General features: G+C 40.0%; 1 protein-coding gene across 1 annotated transcript; it reads right to left on the minus strand.

Moving 5' to 3' along the window:
* Nucleotides 1-1,407: 1,407 nt before the first annotated feature.
* On the minus strand, nt 1,408-18,454 carry LOC114479401 (zonadhesin). Its single transcript, XM_028473063.1, is given in 27 exon segments — nt 1,408-1,572; nt 1,852-2,803; nt 2,806-3,738; nt 3,831-3,915; nt 4,000-4,256; nt 4,441-4,578; nt 4,726-4,851; nt 4,955-5,039; nt 5,120-5,376; nt 5,498-5,632; nt 5,829-5,897; nt 6,025-6,109; nt 6,186-6,442; nt 6,525-6,662; nt 6,776-6,838; nt 9,953-10,021; nt 11,463-11,728; nt 12,158-12,450; nt 13,392-13,781; nt 14,725-14,921; nt 15,009-15,573; nt 16,035-16,432; nt 16,709-16,787; nt 16,925-17,148; nt 17,791-17,865; nt 17,945-17,994; nt 18,141-18,454. Coding segments are annotated over 27 exon segments (6,279 nt in total). The 5' UTR covers nt 18,218-18,454; the 3' UTR covers nt 1,408-1,556.
* Between the last annotated feature and the right edge of the window lie 2,838 nt (nt 18,455-21,292).

Consider the following 21,292-nt stretch of genomic DNA (forward strand, 5'->3'; position numbering starts at 1 on the left):
AGCAGAACAAAAATTAAAAAAATCTGACTAAAATGTAAGGTTCACATCTTAAAAGGATAGTGTTTTCTGTACCTTGGGTCTTATTGCAATGATATTTTCCATTCTCGTTTTGGAGGCAGACAGCGTTTCTGTCACACTCTTCCTGGTCATCGCAGTCAATCCTCCCCCTGCCTCTGTTTCTCTCGCATTCACATTTCTGCTTGCAATGATTTGTGTACCACACTTCATTGAACTGAAAAAAAAGTAAGCATACTGTATTTATTAGTATTTGGCACGACAAAGCCCATCAATTTACTATTAGATCTAGGGTTCAAGTCTCAGGGGCCTCTGACTTTCTATGTTTTTTGGAGGAATCTCCAAATTGTTGTTGTGTGGCTTGGCACCATGTCAATGTGTACACTACCCACCATTCTACCCCGAGTCAGCTGAGGTATACGGCAATCTGTCTGTGAGTCCCGATGTCCCCTACGGAGCGATGGCGCCCCCTAAGCTCTGTTTTCAGCAACGTAGGGGGGATTTTCTGTTTTTTTTTTTTCCTTTTTGAATTGGTACCGTCTTAATAATTGTTGTACACTTGAACACAAAAGGGTCATCCAGATGTGCACGGGTTGTTTTAACTCTCTTTTTAATCTGAATAACCCAGAAACACATACATCAGCCGCACCGTCTATTTAATACAGGCAATCTGCTCGGATACTCCCATCTTTACCTGAGGACCCCTGCCACCACTTTGGGCGACCATGACTGAGGTGGTAGAAGGCACATAGAGAGGCTCATAGACACTCAACCCTAAGTTACTCCCAGTGGTCAGCTAGCGCTTTCCCATTGGTTGAAAATGTGAATGTGTGAGAGGGAGAATGAGCTGATATTTTAAAGCACTTTGAGACTTCTTCAGTGCGGATAAAGCGCTATATAAATCAAGTCCATTTTACCAGTTTTTTTAGCTGCCACGATGCTGTCTGTCTGCATCCCTTGCGTAATTACCGTCCAATATAAACAGAGCTTCAACCGGGACATAGCATGTAGCGACACATGAAGCTGCTGGTCATGTTCATAACTCACAATGGACCATTCTACATGTGTGCGCACCGATATGAGTACCGTCTGGTTGAAACGTGTTTGGGTTTAAAGATACATCAGCTTTATTCTGGTCGTACAGGTTCATTAAAGTTAAAAAACTTTAGTTTTACTTCACTAAATTTCAAAAATGTTCACACCGGTGGCGCTCGCTCACGCACCACACGATCCCCCAAAGCTGTGATTTTTTTTTCCCTCTGTGATAAATAAAGCATTCTGAAAGCATTATTCAAGAAATATTATTTTTTTTAAATGGTGATGTTAGTGATGTCAAACTCACATGGTATGCGTTGCCATCCTCATCCAAACACCCACAGAGTTGAATTGGTATACAATTTCCTCTCAATGTCTTCACATATCCTTCATCACAAGCACATCCTGCCACACATGATTGCTGGTTTTCATTGCAGTCTGGGTGGCCATTCAGGAAGTCACAGGTTCGAGGACATGAAGGCATACATGGGGTGTAATGACTGTTTCTAGAGCAAGAGGGTGCTGGAGGGACATAAAAGGAGGATACTTCTCAATCTAGTTGTTTTGGGAGAACTACATATACAGATTGTTGATTCACAAATAATACACAATGTATTATTGCTAAGCATAATATGAGGCTTGTGGAGAAAAATGATCAGTCAAAGCAATCCCTAAAGGAAGAATACTGAAAGAAGATTGACTTTAGCCATTGATGGTGTGCTATTTTTGTTAAATAGTATAATAATTTTCTTCACCAAAATAAAATTTACATGTGTACTTTTTTCTGACTTTTCTGACAACCTGTTGTTGCTGGAGGCTGTGGTCTGGCTGTTGTTGGTTCTGGTTGTACTGTAGTTGGAGGCTGTGGTCTGGCTGTTGTTGGTTCTGGTTGTACTGTAGTTGGAGGCTGTGGTCTGGCTGTTGTTGGTTCTGGTTGTACTGTAGTTGGAGGCTGTGGTCTGACTGTTGTTGGTTCTGGATGAACTGTGGTTAGAGGCTGTGGTTTGGCTGTTGTTGGTTCTGGTTGTACTGTAGTTGGAGGCTGTGGTCTGGCTGTTGTTGATTCTGGTTGAACTGTGGTTGGAGGCTGTGGTCTGTCTGTTGTTGATTCTGGTTGAACTGTAGTTGGAGGCTGTGGTCTGGCTGTTGTTGATTCTGGTTGAACTGTGGTTGGAGGCTGTGGTCTGGCTGTTGTTGGTTCTGGTTGAACTGTGGTTGGAGGCTGTGGTCTGACTGTTGTTGGTTCTGGTTGAACTGTGGTTGGAGGCTGTGGTCTGGCTGTTGTTGATTCTGGTTGAACTGTAGTTGGAGGCTGTGGTCTGGCTGTTGTTGGTTCTGGTTGAACTGTGGTTGGAGGCTGTGGTCTGGCTGTTGTTGATTCTGGTTGAACTGTAGTTGGAGGCTGTGGTCTGGCTGTTGTTGATTCTGGTTGAACTGTGGTTGGAGGCTGTGGTCTGGCTGTTGTTGGTTCTGGTTGAACTGTGGTTGGAGGCTGTGGTCTGACTGTTGTTGGTTCTGGTTGAACTGTGGTTGGAGGCTGTGGTCTGGCTGTTGTTGGTTCTGGTTGAACTGTGGTTGGAGGATGTGGTCTGACTGTTGTTGGTTCTGGTTGAACTGAGGTTGGAGGCTGTGGTCTGGCTGTTGTTGATTCTGGTTGAACTGTGGTTGGAGGCTGTGGTCTGGCTGTTGTTGGTTCTGGTTGAACTGTGGTTGGAGGCTGTGGTCTGACTGTTGTTGGTTCTGGTTGAACTGTGGTTGGAGGCTGTGGTCTGGTTGTTGTTGGTTCTGGTTGGGTTGTAGTTGAAGGCTGTGGTCTGGCTGTTGTTGGTTCTGGTTGAACTGTGGTTGGAGGCTGTGGTCTGGCTGTTGTTGATTCTGGTTGAACTGTAGTTGGAGGCTGTGGTCTGGCTGTTGTTGATTCTGGTTGAACTGTGGTTGGAGGCTGTGGTCTGGCTGTTGTTGGTTCTGGTTGAACTGTGGTTGGAGGCTGTGGTCTGACTGTTGTTGGTTCTGGTTGAACTGTGGTTGGAGGCTGTGGTCTGGCTGTTGTTGGTTCTGGTTGAACTGTGGTTGGAGGATGTGGTCTGACTGTTGTTGGTTCTGGTTGAACTGTGGTTGGAGGCTGTGGTCTGGCTGTTGTTGGTTCTGGTTGAACTGTGGTTGGAGGCTGTGGTCTGACTGTTGTTGGTTCTGGTTGAACTGTGGTTGGAGGCTGTGGTCTGGCTGTTGTTGGTTCTGGTTGAACTGTGGTTGGAGGCTGTGGTCTGACTGTTGTTGGTTCTGGTTGAACTGTGGTTGGAGGCTGTGGTCTGACTGTTGTTGATTCTGGTTGAACTGTGGTTGGAGGCTGTGGTCTAATTTCTGTTGGTTCTGGTTGAACTGAGGTTGGAGGCTGTGGTCTGACTGTTGTTGGTTCTGGTTGAACTGAGGTTGGAGGCTGTGGTTTGGCTGTTGTTGGTTCTGGTTGAACTGAGGTTGGAGGCTGTGGTTTGGCTGTTGTTGGTTCTGGTTGAACTGAGGTTGGAGGCTGTGGTTTGGCTGTTGTTGGTTCTGGTCGGGTTGTAGTTGAAGGCTGTGATCTGGTTGTTGTTGGTTGTGGTTGAGCTGAGGTTGGAGGATGTGGCTTGCCTGTTGATAGTTCTGGTTGGGTTGTGGTTACAGGCTGGGGTTTAGCTGTTGTTGTTGGTTCTGGTTAATTGTGGGAAAAAAATGTTAATGACTCAGTTTTGTTTGTTAACTGTGTTTAGAAAATATGTCAAATCAAGGAAAACCAGAACTACCTGCACAGTGCCCACGATAAAGAGATACATCATCTATAGCAACATCAGACTGGTCATTTGAACCAATTCGTCCCTCAAAAATGATCTGAAATTGAGTAGGCAGAGTAGTACACTCACTATAAAATGTGAGGTTTCATTGCAATATTAAATCTTTAGATAAAAAAGTCACCTGAAAAGCTGTAGGTATTTGGATGTCCACCTGAGCCAAGTGCCACGTGTTCTTTTGATTATTTCTTTTTGACCACACTGCTTCTGCTCTTCTGTTTTGGACCACATAAACATTTAGGCCCATTGTATCTGCCGAGCCATACATATGGTACCAGAACTGCAGACACTGGGGACCAGAGTCTGAACACTCAGAGCTGATGAGACGAGCTGTGTCTCCATATGATGCACTGTTGGCCTCAATGTAAAGATAGTGTCCATCTAGACAAGGACATGTTTACATCATTTAGAGAGTACATAACACTATATTATATGCATATAAAATGACACTGTACATTAATATGAGGGACTTCAGCAAACAATTGTTCAAAAGGTAGTGTGTATTATATTTTTTGAGTATAATAAAGTCTTATTCAGACTCGTTTTGTAGAACCAGTTACAGTACCTCCTGTGGTGTGATCTGCTGAAGGACCAGTAGTCATAGTATGTGTGGAACCACTATGCCTCGTCCAGTCAAAAACATCAGTTAAAAGTTGGTGCCACTGACATAAATCTTGCTCAAAATCACATTGGAGTTGGCATACTGGAAAGGAAAACCGAAAATGCTAAATAAGCAGTGTGTTTTTAATGTTGATTAAACAACAAATTCAGAATAAAAAAATGAAAAGGACGAATCAGCTTGTTCTATAATTTTTTGTACATTCATAGTTGTAATTAATGGGAGTCTTACCTGAGGGTTGAGTACTGATGACTGTAGATGGCTCTGAAGCTGACATGGATGGCAATGGGACACTTGGGGGTGCTGTAGTACTTCTAGCTGATATCAAAGGGACTGTTGTGACCACAGGATTCACGTCTGCAACAGTGAAAATGTTATGGTATACTGAAGAAACAAAGTCTAAATTAGGAACATATTTTCCGACTTTCAGTGTTTTTCTTTCACTTTGTGTGCTTCTTACTCCAGCAGGGACCTTCATAAAGCTTAACATCATCTATGGCCACGTCTGACTGCTCATTGGATCCTCTGCGGCCCTCAAAGATGATCTGAGTGATCATAAAAATACCTCATGATATAGACAGTTCTGAAAAGTATTTATTGGAATACATGGATTGAAGTAAGTCACCTGAAAAGGTCCAGTTATTTTAATGTCCACTTGTGCCAGATGCCACACATTCCCTTGGTTATTCCTCTTCCAAAAGACAGCATCAGCTAATCTGTTCTGGAGAATGTAAACATGCAGGCCCATAGTATCGGCTGAGCCGTACATATGGTACCAGAACTGTAGACACTGAGGTCCAGAGTTTGAACACTCTGAACTGATCAGACGAGCCGTGTCTCCATGTGTCACCTTGCTGGCCTCTATGTAAAGATAATGACCATCTAAACACAAACAAAATTACATACATTTATTGACTTATTTTCTCTTATTTGACTATAACTATCATTGTTTGTTTTTTTTAATTCTTAAAAAAAAAAAAATTGTAAGAAGAAAAGACATTACCGCCTGTGTGGTCAGCTGAAGGGCCAGTTATCAAGGTGGGGGTGGAACCACTTTTCCATGTCCAGTCAAAGTGATCAGTCATCATCTGATTCCACTCGCAGAGGCCACTGTCAAAGGTACAGTTGAGATCGCAAACTGTAAAGAGAAAATCACAAAAACACAAGTTTCAGGCACTTATAGTAACTGAATTCCTACATCTAGGACAACATAGGAACAATAGTTATCAATTAAACAGTGATTGTTTGACAAACATCAGTGATAATGTACAACTTTGCATTTTCATTTCCAACACAGCCACCACTGACTAATAAAAAAAACTTTGTGTACTCACTGTGGTGTGGGGGAAGGGCTACTGCAGTTGTGGCCGGTTGGACACTCCCAATGACTTGGTCAGGTAGAGCTAAAGCCATGTACCAAAGTTAGTATTTGGATTTAAATGCTTCTCTTTTATTTATTTATGTATGCATGTTTTTCGTAATGCTTTCACACATCAGAAATATAGATTTTTACTGATCCTTAAAACTCACCAACGCAAAGGCCCAAATGGATGGAAATGTCATCTATTGCCACATCGGATTGATCAGTGGAGCCTCTAATTCCCTCAACTAGTATCTGAAAGAAGTCACAATAAATTGTATAAATATCATTGATTGTCAAATTAATGTTTAATATTATCCTTTGGACTTACTTGGAATGGACTTGAGGAACTAATGTTAACATTTCCTGGGAGCCAATTGGACCCCTGGCTGTGCTGCCTTGACCAGATCTTGGTAGCTCTATTGCCTTCTACCAGGTAGATATTGAGAGCCATAGCTTGGGCTGAGCCAAACATGTGGTACCAGAAATGAAGGCAGAGCGGGCCATTGAAATTACATGTTGAACTCATCAAACGTGCAGAGTCTCCATGGGTTGCACGGTTTCCCTCAATGTACATAAAGAAACCGGCTGTAGGATAAATAAAAAAAATCCAAATCAAATACACATTTTCAAACTGGAGGAAAAATGTCCGAGCTCACTTTTTGTGTACCTCCAGTAGTGTGGTCATGTTTTGGCCCAGATAGTTTTGAAGGTGTAGGTCCTGAATATCTTGTCCAGTCAAAACTGTCCTGAATGAGCTGCTCCCATCCACAGAGATTGTTCTCAAAGTCACAGTTTAGGGGACATACTATGAAAGTATAAAAATCAGAAAATTATGTGTACTCACTATTCAATGAAAAAGTGTTATATAAAAAACAATTATGGTCTTCTGTGGGCAGTCTTTAGATTCTGTGCTCTCACCAGTCGGATCCAGAGTGGAAGATGGACGTGGAGTTGTAGTTTGGGGGAAGGTTGATGGGGCACCTGAAGACACGGGAAACAAACAAAAAGTGTGAAACAAATGCCATAATCAGTGGAAATTAAGATGGCTTCCTATCAATTGGTCAACTCATTCAACTAAATATTCTTCCAACCCTTGTACCCTTTGTTCTTTGGTTACTATGTTTTAAAACCAAACCGAAATAACATATAAACGGTGTGGTTATTCTGTTTAACTGACTTAAAACCAAAGCACAAATACAGAAATACCAAAAACTAGATAAGCAGCATTTTTCTGTTTTTAAAATAATATATATTTTTCTGTTTATGAGATATTTGGATATTTATGGGGAGATTAGATTGAAAACTGAAGCCCGCTACACCTCGTTTCCATCCCCAGGTCCTAGCCACTAACAGCCCTGGACACGCACGGAAGTTGATCACAAGACACGAGCAGCACCAGTTGATCCCTTACACTACTTCTGTTTTACGTAACACCCATTTTGTTTTGATTTATGAATGTATTAATAATGTTTCAGTTTACTACTTCATCAGTAATGTGACTTATTGCAACTTTTTTGTCCTGGAGTAATAGTCCATTTGTGTGTCCCCTATGTGTGGTGAAATTAAAACATGAAGCTAATTTCCCAAACAGAACAAGAATGAATTTTAAAACAGAAAAACACTGCTTATCTGGTTTTTGATTTTTCTGTATTTCTGTTTTTGTTTTAAGTCAATAAAACAAAAATAACCAAACCGTTTATTTGTTATTTTGATTTGGTTTTAAAATAACCAAAGAACGAAGGGTAACGGATTTACACAGATTGCTGTCACTCCTTTTTTTAACATTTCCAATTACATATAAACTTCCTTAATTGGTCCTCCCTTTATCAATCTGATCTGGATTTGCAAAAAAGGTTTTATTTATACTATACTACATTTAATTTGAATTGTTCATCTATTTAATTATGAGGGACAAGCTCATTAATAAACAAAAGATGAATATAAGTGAGCCAGAAGTACCTCAAAAGGGCTGTAGAGTGTAGTCTTTGGCCATTCTTAGAAAATAACTTAACCCCAAGAAAACTTTATTTTTCTCCTAAAAATAAATGTTTTTGGATATGAAATAATGCTGTTGATTGATTCTTGTCCAATTCTTGACATTTTGGTCTCGGATTTTCAATTTGGCATATTTTGATGTAAAAATGTAAGAATGACTGTCCTCTATGGGATGAAACCCCACCATTACAATTGGATTTTGCAATTGGCTGAGAAATGTCATGTGGTCATGATTTTGGCTTTCAGACCTGGGGGCTCATTTATAAAACCTAGGTAAGATCACTTCAGCTGGCGTACGCTAAAAACCAGGAAGTGCAAAAAGTGTCAGACTTATAAACGAGGGCTCACGTTTGTCTCACGCCTGTTTTAGTTTATAAGTGACATCATGCTCCAGCACTTTGTTTCCCCTGTGCTTATAGTAACAGTGTTTTCTTCATTGAATTGGGTTGTTAGCTATGTGTCCAACCCCAACCTAGAGAAGTGGATTGCACTTAGTCAGACCTCTACCTTCAGACCTGTCCAACTTGGGTGTCCCACCGGAAGACTAAGCTCCTGCTGGTATAGCTCTTAAGGTCACTGAGGCACGCAAACCCCCTGACCACAATAAGGTGGCAATCCCTTAAGGGGGGAAAGTGAATAAATAAAAATAAAATAAAATATCCATTAATATTTTATCAACCAATAACATAACATAACATAACATAACATAACATAACATAACATAACATAACATAACATAACATAACATAACAAATTATATCTTAACTGGATAGATAGAGAAGATATAGAACAGAATTTTTTTTCTTTCTTAAAAAAAAAAAAAAAAAAAAAAAAAAAAAAAAGTCATGTTTTTTTTTTCTATTTTTTTCTTTTTTTGCTAGCAGTTCAAAAATCTCCTTTCTCTCCACTCCACAGGAGCACTACACTTTTTAAAATCTCTGAAAAATGGATGCATTACACAGCATCAACTTTCTCTTTGTGAGCTGCAGGAAGCTGGAGTGGAAAATAAATAAGCTGGCTTTGTAAAAAACACTGTGATTAAATGAAACAAAGCAGTGCAAAGCAGTTGTGACTGAGAAAACGCAGCTGCTTCTTCAAAGTCTGACCTGAAACCACACTGTCCGGCTACATCTTGGCTCATATATATATGTATATATATAGATATATATACATATACACACTATATCTTCTTTGTGTCCCCTTTTCAGCAGATTTTTCTGCTACTTCTAAAATTTTGATTGGAGGGGGCGCTGCCCCCTCTTGCCCCTGCGTAGAGCCGGCCTTGCTATAAAAGGTCAGGTGAATGCCCTTAATAAATATTCACCAATATGAATTTCACAGTTGACCAAGGTGGACAACGAGCAAATAAAACAAATTTCACTTACTGCAGGTGGAGGTAATAATTGTTAAGGTGCACACACGCAGAAGAGTGTCATTTGGTTACACAGTATGCATTACGAATGCCAGAAAGGGAGGTTGTGTTGCGTTGCCTCAGAGCGTCAGAGGAGAAAATGTGTATCACTCTCCATAGTAAGAGCATCTGTTCAACAGGGCGCACCGGAACTCAGCTTCACTGACAAAAAGCTGGAGAATCCTTGGGGAAGCCCTCGGTGTTGTAACAGAGATGGAGGGAACACCGATGTCTATGCGCCAGAAGCATGGAATTAAATTGTATTTCCTTGTTTGAAATAATAAAAATGAACAGGTAGTAAAACACCTTTGGAACTTTACATAATTCACAATATTTAATTTCAAGTAAAAGCCAAGTTTGTTTTTTATAAGTCCCAAACGTTGCTTGTAAGTGGTGTACGTTTTCTTTTGTATGTACGAAGCGTTTATAAATGAGGCCACAGATCTGCAGAGCAGAGTGTGAATGAAGCCTGAATTGCATTTGAAAATAATTTGTTCTGTATTGACCCATTGGACCTCACTAAAACACTCACTTTTTCTGACTGTGGTGAAATTTGATAATGAATTAATGTTGTCATAGCATTCAAACACAGAATGATAATAATCACTTTTTTGTCAAATTTCTTTCACATTGAGTTTATTCTATAACAGAAGTAGATATCAAAAATCTTCTGAGTAAGAATGTCTTACCTGTCTGATCTGTAGTTGGTTCAACAGTTTGTGGAAATGTAAAAGAAGGTGAAGTAGAAGTTGGACCCGCTGGAATTGGACAAAAACAATAAAGACATAGCACATAAGAAAATAAAAGTTATTTAACAACCTTTGAAGGATGTATTTTAATTATATCCCAACCTAGCAAATTTTAATACTCGATTCTTTGAGCAAGAAAAGATCAATCATGATTTCAAGCTGAAAACACATGATCTTAAAGCCACACCGCAGACTTTTTGACTTAAAGAGTTGACCCATATGAGTTATTTTAAATGATTCCTCAGGCCAATATACAGCATTTGACAGTATCAATGTTCCGAGCGGGGCTTCCCTCTTGAAATACCGTCTATGTAAGTTTGGAGAGATGGACCGTCTTTGGCCAGGTCATGTGACCTGGAGAATGCCTGGAAAACGTATCACTTTACGGTAGTCACGTGACCACAGGCTCGGATATACTAATTGGGCTAAAGCTTTTGCTAGTGTTTTTCCGCCTGTTTGACTCCTGGTCATGGCTGAGGAAAGCAAAAGGTTTAAAACTGCTTCTGAGGAGGCTGAAAAGATGGCGCCGAGACACGGACCCCTCCGCCTCTCGCCAAGCACTGGATACTACCCCGTGCACGCCGGGTCGCCCGTCCCCGCCGGGTCGCCCGTCCCTGTCCGCGCCGACCCCGGTGGAGGAAGCCGACGACGGCGGCAAGGCCAGGGAGTGGGGGGAGCGCCACCAATGCGGTAAGGAGGGCCGAGCGCAGGGCCTCCGTCAGCGCGGAGAGGAGGGCGGCGGCTGCTTCTCCAGCCGAGGCGCGAGCCCAGCCCTGCTTTGCACCCCAGCCCGACCGACTCAGTCCTTAGAGCCAATCCTTATCCTGAAGTTACAGGTCTGCATACACAATCAAAAAACAAGGGAGGCTGGCCCGACTGACTGTTTGTTGATTTTTGCGACAGTGCTGCAGCGCTTGTGGCCACCAGGGGCGCTTGATGTGAAAGTCACAGGTGGCCAAAAGTTACCCAGTGTTGCTTTGATCAGTTCACCCTACAAATATGATGACTTAAAAATATTTTAAAATGTCTCCAAAAAACCCAATGTTTATGAAATGCCACACTGTATGTTACAATTTTTGGTAACACTTTTACTTGAAGTGTTATACATAAAGGCTGACATTACATGAGTTAGCATTTTTTTTTTTTACTGATCATTGGGCCAATAAACTTATTACTAAATTGTATAGCAACAACTCAAATTTAGAATATTAATATGGTCCAGATGACTATCTAAAGTAACCATCAGTTTAAAATGAAAGGTCAACTGGTCATCTGTGTTGCTACAATGTTGTGCCCTTGGAGATTATTTTATGTTTGAATTGAAGATTTAGACAGACTTTGCATTATATACTTGTTGACTAGTTAATGAAGAAATATCAGTGCTGTCATCAAGTAAATGACTGGGTTGACATAATATTCAATCTACAATTTTGTTCAACGTCTTACTCACCACAGGCTGTTCCAGTTTCCCAGTGGGAAAGGTTCACTCCGGCCACCTGGCATGACGCTACGTAAGACTTCAGAGATTCACAAAAAGTGTGGAGGTCACCATTTGTGCTACAGTAGTCGTACACACAACTGCTGAGGTAAATGCTCGGGTGAATGTGTTCATGGCATGCTCTAAAGCCATCTGCGAAAAGGCTGGAGCACGCATAGTAGGCCTCATTGTTCTCGGCATTATCACAGAGCCTGGGATCATCGGGATGGATGACACATCTGAGAACATTAAAACAATGAGAGACAAGACAACTGCAATGGTTGCATTTGGTAGCACTTTTATAAATCTGTTGTCAAGATTAAATTAGTTTAGGGTTATTTTGACACAATTAGATCATCCAAGTCAACCCTAGGTCTTCTTACAGGTGAATTAATTTAAAGCTTGTGGTAATTTGTGTGTTGTTTCAAACAACAACAATACATTCCCAAATGTTGAGCTTGTGTCAATGGCACATTTACTCTATGTAGCAATGGCACGTTTAAGTTCAAGCAGGAAAAGGAATGACAATTTTTGCAAAAAACTGGCCACATTATAATTTCCAATCTTTGTCCCCCTATACTTGCTAACCCCAATAACACACAAGCTAATACTTAGCCTTTTGAGAGTTGAAGTTACATCTGCTTTAACAGCATGAGCAAATAACTCACTCCGTGTTGTCTGCGACCCTCCAGCTGTCTCCAAACTCGAATGAATCGGTGACATTTTGGCCTCCTGGTGTCACAAAGTCATCATCTTGATGTCCTGAGTAGGTGCCACACAATCCACACAGCTCGTATTTGAGGCGCTCATCGACCTGGAGGAACAGTCTGTTCTCCCCATCTATCATCATTCTGAGGCCAAAAGTCGCCTCCAAAATGATATATTTATTTTTCCTGTCAACTTTTACAGAGCCAAATGTACCACTGGTTGAATAGGGGAGGGGAACATCGCTCTCATTCACCTGCAAAGAGAATTTAGTTATCATTAATAGGGGTATTTTAACATTTTAGTCACACCAATAAGCAGGGGAAGATTTATCCTACTGGTTTTTCATGTAGCTGCTTTTTGATAATGTAATGTACTGTAAGAAGAAAATAACCACAATACAAACTGAGCTTTATTGTTACCATTATTGTTAAATTAGAGCAAACAATGCTGAAAAGTGACTCTATATCAGTTTTTCTCAAATGGGGGTACTTGAGAGAGTAGAAAATTACAAATTATTAATTATTCTGACCAGCAACACACGAAACAACAACAAAGAGACACTAAATAAGAGAAAAATACACGTGATCACTACAAAATACACAAAAATAACAGAGAAACATACAAAATGACATAAGAAACAACCACACGACACCAAAAAGGCATGTACTAAGAGATAATATTTTAAATAATACCAAGAATACACAAAAATTACACCAAAAACACACAAAATGACACCAAAAACACACAAAATGACACCAAAAACATACAAAATGATGATAGAAGTTATCTTGATAGAACATGAACTGAAAATACAAGGGTCAGTCTTGGTTCCACACCAGGCATGAGAAGACTGTAGTAAATGATAAAAACTATAGAAATAAACTAATTAAGGAAACGCTAAATAATATTTCATTCTATTTGTTTAATAATGAGGTTCTTTAAAATGTGTGCTATCACTCGTTCATTCCATCATTATGCTCTATGGTTTTTTTTTTCACAGAATTCTGAGGAAAATGTGTTAGTTGGACATAAGGTGTTACTTGAGCCAAAAAAGTTTGAGAACCACTACTCTAGATGATTCAAAACTTTCAACACTTTCTATGCTGAGGTAAAACGTTTTGATCTAACACATTATCTTAAAACAGACATTGTGTCACTGTAACATTTGTGACAGGGGGAGAATTTCATGCTTACATAGACGTGCCCACTTTGATGCAGTGTGAGGTACTGATCCTCAATCTGAAGAGTCACAGCTTCCAGTTTGGACCTTGTGAAGTTGTGAAGGGGGGGATGCGTGTTGTGTCCGATTACACTGAACTGGACTTGGCTATCGTCTGCACACGTGGTTGTCAGAGTGTAACTGCAGCCACCTTGAAAGTCATAGACCCATTTGTCGAAGGTGACATAGTGCGGGTCCCCGTACACACTACAGGTGGCAGGTTGGAAAGGGAAGCAGCCATTGATGCCACCCTTCACCTTACAAACCTCACTGTCTTGACATTGCATTTGGGTGCATTGTTTGATATCATCACCCATGCACTGACATTTTTGCTCACAGTCCCCCAGAATGACTGTTTCTCCTTTCTACAGGTAAAAAAAGAAAGATAGCACATCTGACATAGAACTTTTAGTAACACTTTACTGAAATTTTAGTAACACTCTACTGAAGTTTTATACATAAAGCTGACATTACGCTGTCATTATCTGTCATTAGCATGAAAAAGGTGTCAAGAAGGCTGTCATTAAGCTGTCATTACACTTGACATCTTAATGACAAGGAAGTCATTTAATTTAATTTGCTAAGTTATGACACCTTTGGAGCTATGTTGGCATTTTTGGGTTATGTGGAGGAATTTAGTGGGGTTAGGTAGGGTTAGGGTTAATGCTCTCACATACTTGGGCGGACACCTACAAAACGGAATGTGTGAGGAGTACACGAGGCGTCCGCCAGGCTAATTAAATGCAAAGCTCAGATTTTACGACCGCTAGGACTTCTCCACGTAGTTGGTGTCACAGAAAACACTGCTTGGCATTGTTTCGACCCTCATTACATGGAACGCCGACCTGTATTTCACCTGCCTGGTGAAACAGAGACGAGTTTAGGGGAGAGACTGGTAGACAAGCTACGAATGTACCGACACCTTTAAAATACATTCCAGGAGTACAAGGACTACAGAAAAGTGCTAAGAATCATGGAACATGTAGGATTTTAATGAAAACTACTACGCTGTGATGCGCACAAGTATGTAAGCTCTTAGGAGAGCGGACAGTCCGTGCTGAGTCCATTGTGCCTATAGCAGTTAGGGCTAGGTTAGGGTTCGGGTAACAAAGGGTTTGGGGTTAGGGTAATGAATAATACTTAATAACAGCCTTCAAGACACCTTATTCATGCTAATGACAGGTGTCATGTCATAATAATGAAAGCGTAATGTCAAATTTTATGTGTAAAACATCAAGTAAAGTGTTACCAAACTGTTTTTCAACACATATAACATTTTTGTTTGGTATGCTTTTAATTCATACTTACATCATAGTGTTTGCCATCATGCCAACACCCACAGTCTTCTGATGGGACACACTTTCCACCACTAAGTTTGAAGCCAGGGTCACACTCACACCTTTCCTCGCAGCTTCCACAGGAGCCTGTTAGGTCCCAACTGGAGCACACCTCAGGACAGCCATCAGCACATGAGTTATAGTGGCTGTTTTCACCACACTGAAGGGCTAATGGGTCATAGCAAAAATAAGGAAATCACATGCATTTAACTGTTGTTGCATTTTGTTATATTTTTAAATGTAAGATTAACGTACAGCAACTTGTAGAGTTCCTCCATTTGGCTACAGTAACTCCAGCCTCTTCACAAATTCCTGCGTAAGCTTCCAGCGTCTCACAAAGCACTACAGGGTCACCATGAGAGGCGCACATGCCAACCATACAGGCCCTGTAGTAGCTCTCTGCTCCCAGAACTGACAAACAGTCGGTAAAGGGCCCAGAACTAGAGGTGAGGCCGCCACAGTACACCTCACTGGCATACATTGCTTCCTCCTCTGGGTCACATCTCTGAGGCACGAGGATGGTTTCACAGGAAGAGGCGGATTCCCCCGACTGCCAGCTCTTTGCTAAAGCTGTAGGGTCTTTCGCTGTTGAACCATCAGGTTGATTGAAGTCATCTGCTTTGAGGTAGTTGAAGTTACCACACAGACCACAGACTTTATCCGAATATTCCGATAACAGAGACACTCGGACTGCCCCAGCGTTGTCATACAAGACAGAAAGACCAAAGCTGGTTTCGAGGATGATTGCTGCAGGGTTGCTGTTGATGTGAATAGTGTCGTTGCCGAGGCTCAGTGGAAGCTTTTTCCGGACCCCATTAACCTGATGACCAGTGAAGGTTTTAGATATTACAGGCTGTAAACACTCATGATATGATAATTTGCTTGAAAACTCAAATAAGACCTCAGTAAGACCTGATAAGACAAGTTGGTCCAGCAGTAGACCGTGCCACTAAAATGTACACTATGATTAATTTGGCTTATCAGCTGTAGGAGTTGTACATACAGACCTACTAATTCTAATAGCCTACAGAGCTCAGTGATCATTAGGGGAATTATGTTGTGCATAAAAACTGAAACTGTACAAAAATAATTCTATAAGATCAATAAATCTAGGTGACAATGTCAATTTGTTGTTTGATTGGAAAAATGTCTAGAATTAGACAGATTTTGATACTGAATGATAATTTCCGATGCTTAAGTCTTAATGTACCTCTTAAGTCTGAAGAGAATAAAAAAGGCAACCAATTATTTCTGAGTCAAATTGTTTATGCTTTGCCTCACCACAACTCGCTGGGTCTGTCTTCTTAGCAGTGTCACTCTGATGTCCTCCATGTCCACATAGATGCGTTGAACAATTGGCAGAGTTGCATTGTCATTCTGCTCATTTACCACTGTAACTCTGAATACAGGCAGATCATCAGTGGGTGAGCAGGTCTGAGCCAGTACATAAGTGCAGGGTGCCATAAAGCGGAATATCACTCCATCAAATGTGCTGCAGTCTGTGTGACTGTGTATAGTGCACATTCCGTACGCGGAAACGTCTTTGGACGCTTCTCTGTGAGGATCACAGTTTTGTCCTTCAGCGCACTGAGAGGGAAAACAGGTGAGTTCCCCAGAAGGGCAGTTGCAATGAGTGGATTGATCAGTCCAAAACTCTGTGTTGGGCTCACATTGGGGTCCTGTAGAGATGTGACCAAGCAAACCAGATATTCTTTCATTATCATTTCCAAGAATTATTGGAGTAACATGAAAATTGATCAATATTTTCCAAAAACCAAATAAACTGAAATTAAAAAAAAAACAAACAAAAAAAAAACATATTTTTCATTGGGATACTAATCACACAAAGTAATGGGATTTTCTTGTTTTCTTCTCTTTTAAACACATGTCAGAACGGTGAGCAACAAAGGGTGATAACGAGTTTCACTAAAAACTCTAATGTGTTCAGTACTTACCACATGAGCCCCTTCTTACACCTATCTGTTTAAATTCGACATCCTCCATTGGTCCTGATTGGATCACCTCAAATACAACCTTAAAAAACAAACAAAGAAGTCACATTTTGGCATTCAGGATGTATTTACACTTTTCTTTCAGATTTGTTGTATTGGTGATGTTATGTCTGACTATGCTCAGTTAATTTGGAATTTAACAATTGTGCACAATTTCACCTGACTTCCTTGTTCAGTCAGGGTCAGGGGCACAAAGACTTGTCTCCATGAGACTTTGGGCATGAATGATGTAGACCAGATATCCTCCAGACCATTGTTGCTTTTTAGAAATACATGAAGTTCAGAACCACCAGCTGTAGCAGAGGTCAGGTACCAGAACTCCAAACAGGCTTCGCCCTCTATACCAAGTGGACCGCTTACAAAAAGATTCACTGAAACATCATCTGGTGATGAAAAAACAACAACAAAAATAAGAAAATATGTTAAGTTGGCCTCCCCATGCAAGGTGACTTAACTATGTGACATTTAAATGACAGGTTGTTTGTTTAAGGTACTGTACAGTATATCTATAGCCAGAGCTGTCCTGCTGCTGAGGTGTTTCTGCTACCAAAGTACATTACATGTATACACATTTATATATGGCAACGTGGGTAAAAGTCTCTTGTCTACTGACACAACAATATGCAAGAGATGATAAAACCTTGTCTAGTGTTGTTACGGCGTTGTAGAATTAATGACTACACTTGCATCAAATCAACAGCACAGTAGTAATATTCATTAAATAGTGCTTTTTAAAAAAAAATATTTTATAGTCTTGATAAAATCAATTTGTGGTGCTCTTATCAATAAATGCAGACATTTTACTGTCTACATGACAACATCAGTTTATACAAGATTATCATCCTATTCTTATCAGCCGGTGATAAAACAGCAGTGTACAGGTACAGTCACACCCTGTCTGTAGATTAAAAAAGAACTATGGACTGATGTGCCAAATTATCTGACAGCTGACTGGACAAACCAAAAGTTATATGTCTGACGTATAGATCGACTTTAATGAATAGTGAATATGATGTTGTACATACCTGTTATTCTTTGGGTCCTCGTCCAATCACAAACCCAAGCATCTCCCGTCTCATAGAAACACTGTGTGACATATTCTAGAAGGGAAAACATAAAATAAAAGTTTGTGTAAAGAAAATTTGACCACTATTAGTTGAAAATGCCTCTACGCCATACCTGAATTTGCCCTCTTTGGTAAGGTAACAAAAGAAAAGTCATTTTGATTTCTGAAAAAGAGAAAAAGGTTAATGATGATAGATTAATCAAGAGTATGCACAATTCTCTGTACTCAGGAAATCTCCATTTGGTATTTGACAAATTTCCATAAACAGACTCAAAGTCATGTTGGATGTTGTATTGTCATTAAACCCACCTGCACTGAGTTCCTGACAGAGTTAGAAAGAGTAAAACCACCGTGACCAACAAATCTGTACAAACTTCTCCAAGCATGGCTGATCCAGTAGCGTCAGCCTCTTAGCCACTCTCCCGTTGCTAATATTCTCCCGTCTCTTTGATGAGTTGAAGAATGAGTGCTGAGCAGTAACTGTTGTGAAGCTGTGCTGTTCAAACACTGCTTTGTGTTACCTAAATCTCTAACAAAGAGCTGTGGATTGCCTGGTGTTGTTCTGAGAAGCGGGAGGGAAGTTTCACACATTTATCCCCCCTTTCTTTCCCACCTCCCCATTTATACAGGTAACCTCAGCAGTGGGAGGAGAAAACAACACTATTAGACAGTAAGTTGTTAAAGCAGGTTGGACTTGGTTTGTGGCGCAAGTCTGTTCTATTGGTACAGCTTATAACCTGGTTTCTGTAAATAGTGATAGGAAAGGTCAGGGTTTGATTGTTACTGGGTGATAAAAGGCTCTGACATTAAGTAACTCCTAAATATATACTGTACAAATTCTAGAACCAAAAGCCTTATATACAGTAATTACAGAAAAACTGGATTAACAATTTCTTTAACCATACATTATAAAACAAATCCCTGCATACAAAAACTGCTTGGATATGTTCATTTATGTAAACCTGAGATTTGGCCTTTTGTGTTCTATGTCTGCTGTTAAATATCCAGTTATTAAAAAAAAAAAAAAAAAATCATCACAGCTAAATAGCTATTCAACATTAAATTCCTAAAATTAATCCTGGATGTAAAAACAGTCTTTTAGGTTGGCTTTCTTGAGAACAGACCAACTAATTTAAGGCAATAGGCAGTGTTAGTGCAGTTACTCAAATAAAGTAATTCATGACTAGTTACTCATTACTTCTGTAAATTCTAGTGATATTACTCATTACGGCGTTTGAAAATAAAGTTCACTACTTATTACTTTACTTTTTTGTTTCTTAATAAAATATACCATGTAGATACATAGAAAAACAGCCTGTGCTTAGTGTTTATGTATTGGTTGATTATTGATTCATTTCTACTTTATTAATCCCACAATGCTAAAATTCAGTTGTTAAAGCAGCAAAGGAATCAAAATAAAAAAGTTAAATGTACAAAAATTACCATTATTGGTTTGATTTAATGATTTGATTTGAAGTAAATATTCATAAATAATGTGATGAGTGGAGGCCTTGCATAAACTATTAGAATAACAAAAAAAAAGTGACCGAAGAGTGTGAGTGGAAAACCAGAAAACAACATGTTCAGGTTGTGCTGATGTTGTTCAGTTTGACGTACAGTTGAATGAACCACTTGTTTAATGTATATATGCATTTATGCAACCTGCTTGGTGCAATCACGACTGGCACCTTTTTAAGCCAATAAAAAGAGGGGTTCTGTTATTAGGTGTCACTCTATTGGCTGATGAGGGTGTCAATCAAAACACTCAGCTGATGAGAACGTATTGGCAGGGTTGATTCAGATTCATGTAAACTCACTGTATTCTGATTGAGTTTCATCATCCACTCTGCCCACAACCTGAAGCTTGTTTTTGACCATTCAGTTAAATTATTATTTAAATGAAATTATTAAATTTGAATTATTAAATTATTATTTAACTGAATTTATTATGTAAAATTAACTTTATAATGATTTTGCTACAGTGATATACATCCCTTTATCCTCATTCAGAGGGCCAAAGTTGAAAAAGTTGTGTTACCTCCCTCCCTTGTTATTCCACATTTTGAAAAAAGACACCTCCAAACAGGCTAGTTGGATTTTCCCCGCTACTTGACGTCACCGAGCTGAAACTCCTCCTACTGACAATCCTGGCTCCCCCTACCCTATAGGAATGTGAGCTCCTCTCTCTCAAACTAGCTAACGGGTAAAACAAACACTGCAGTTTAGTATGAAATATACATGATACTTTAATGTCATATATGTAAAGCTACATACAGCAAATGTGTTCTCTGCATTCAACCACTCCAGAGGAGCAGTGGGCAGCAACAATGTAGAACCCAGGGAGCAGTTCCATTTTTAGTATCCGTTATATCACCCCGTATCGCCATTGACTTAATCTGACGTGTTTGTGACACAATGCGACGCAGCGGTTGGACAAAACAAATGATTACCACCTTAAATGCACTATTTCTGTAGTTAATAATGATGAGGAGGAGAAGAAAGTGACTTAGCAGCTTAACACTGCAGTGAGTGTTTGAAGCAGCTGAATGACTCCGCTGCTGCTGCTGCAGTGATAAACACACAGCCTGAAGCGCTGAGACGGACTCACAATCACAATAGCCGCTTAAATAGCCATGTGTTTTACTGTAATTTGCAGTTTTTTGGCTGAAAACAATAACAAAAGTGTGTGGATAGCAAAAAGAAGAGCTAGGCATTTTGTCTGCGTCTATAGACACTCCCACTGATGAATATGCACAAGTGGGCCCCAAAACAGCCCATTTTTAGAACTGCTCAGAAACTCACTTTTTAGAGGGATAAAACTCTGGAAAACAAGTGAGTTTGGGGAAATTAACCTCAAATACTATGTTGTTGGGGTTCTTAGAACAAATCAAGATTGGTGAAAAATAGCATAATACTGCCCCTTTAACGCTGTTGTCCAGTGGCTGAGCCAGTTCAGTCATCCCACCAGAGATGAGGGCGGTACTGGAGTGTGCGTCTGCCATTGCCACTTCACCGTAATGGCAGACAACAGGAGAATACGGGTAACGCAGGAAAGTGCATTATTTTACTTTATTATCCAAAATTTTACATCGCTTCCCTCAACACTAGCAATAGGATGCTGCAGATACTTTGGTAATAAACAAATACAACCAAAAATAAGTACTATTAGTGGTACTTTACCGAAAATCAAATCTTACAGCCTGTACATGCATTTTGACTCAAAGGTTGTGTATGTGTTCAACTAAGTTCCTTGTGTTTTTGTCATTGAGTAAAAAAAAAAAAAAAAAAAAAAAAAAGACATTTTCCTTTTTTCCAAATGGTTCTTATAGTCATGCATCATCATGTTGTGCTCAGAAAAGATAAGCTCAAACCAAGAACAATTAGCTGACTTATGCGATCCATACTCCTGAAGGAAAGTATATGAGACAGGTGGACATTGTGACTTGATAATGCAGATGTCA

Source organism: Gouania willdenowi, chromosome 17 (assembly GCF_900634775.1).
Source record: "Gouania willdenowi chromosome 17, fGouWil2.1, whole genome shotgun sequence".
Lineage (NCBI taxonomy): Eukaryota > Metazoa > Chordata > Actinopteri > Blenniiformes > Gobiesocidae > Gouania > Gouania willdenowi.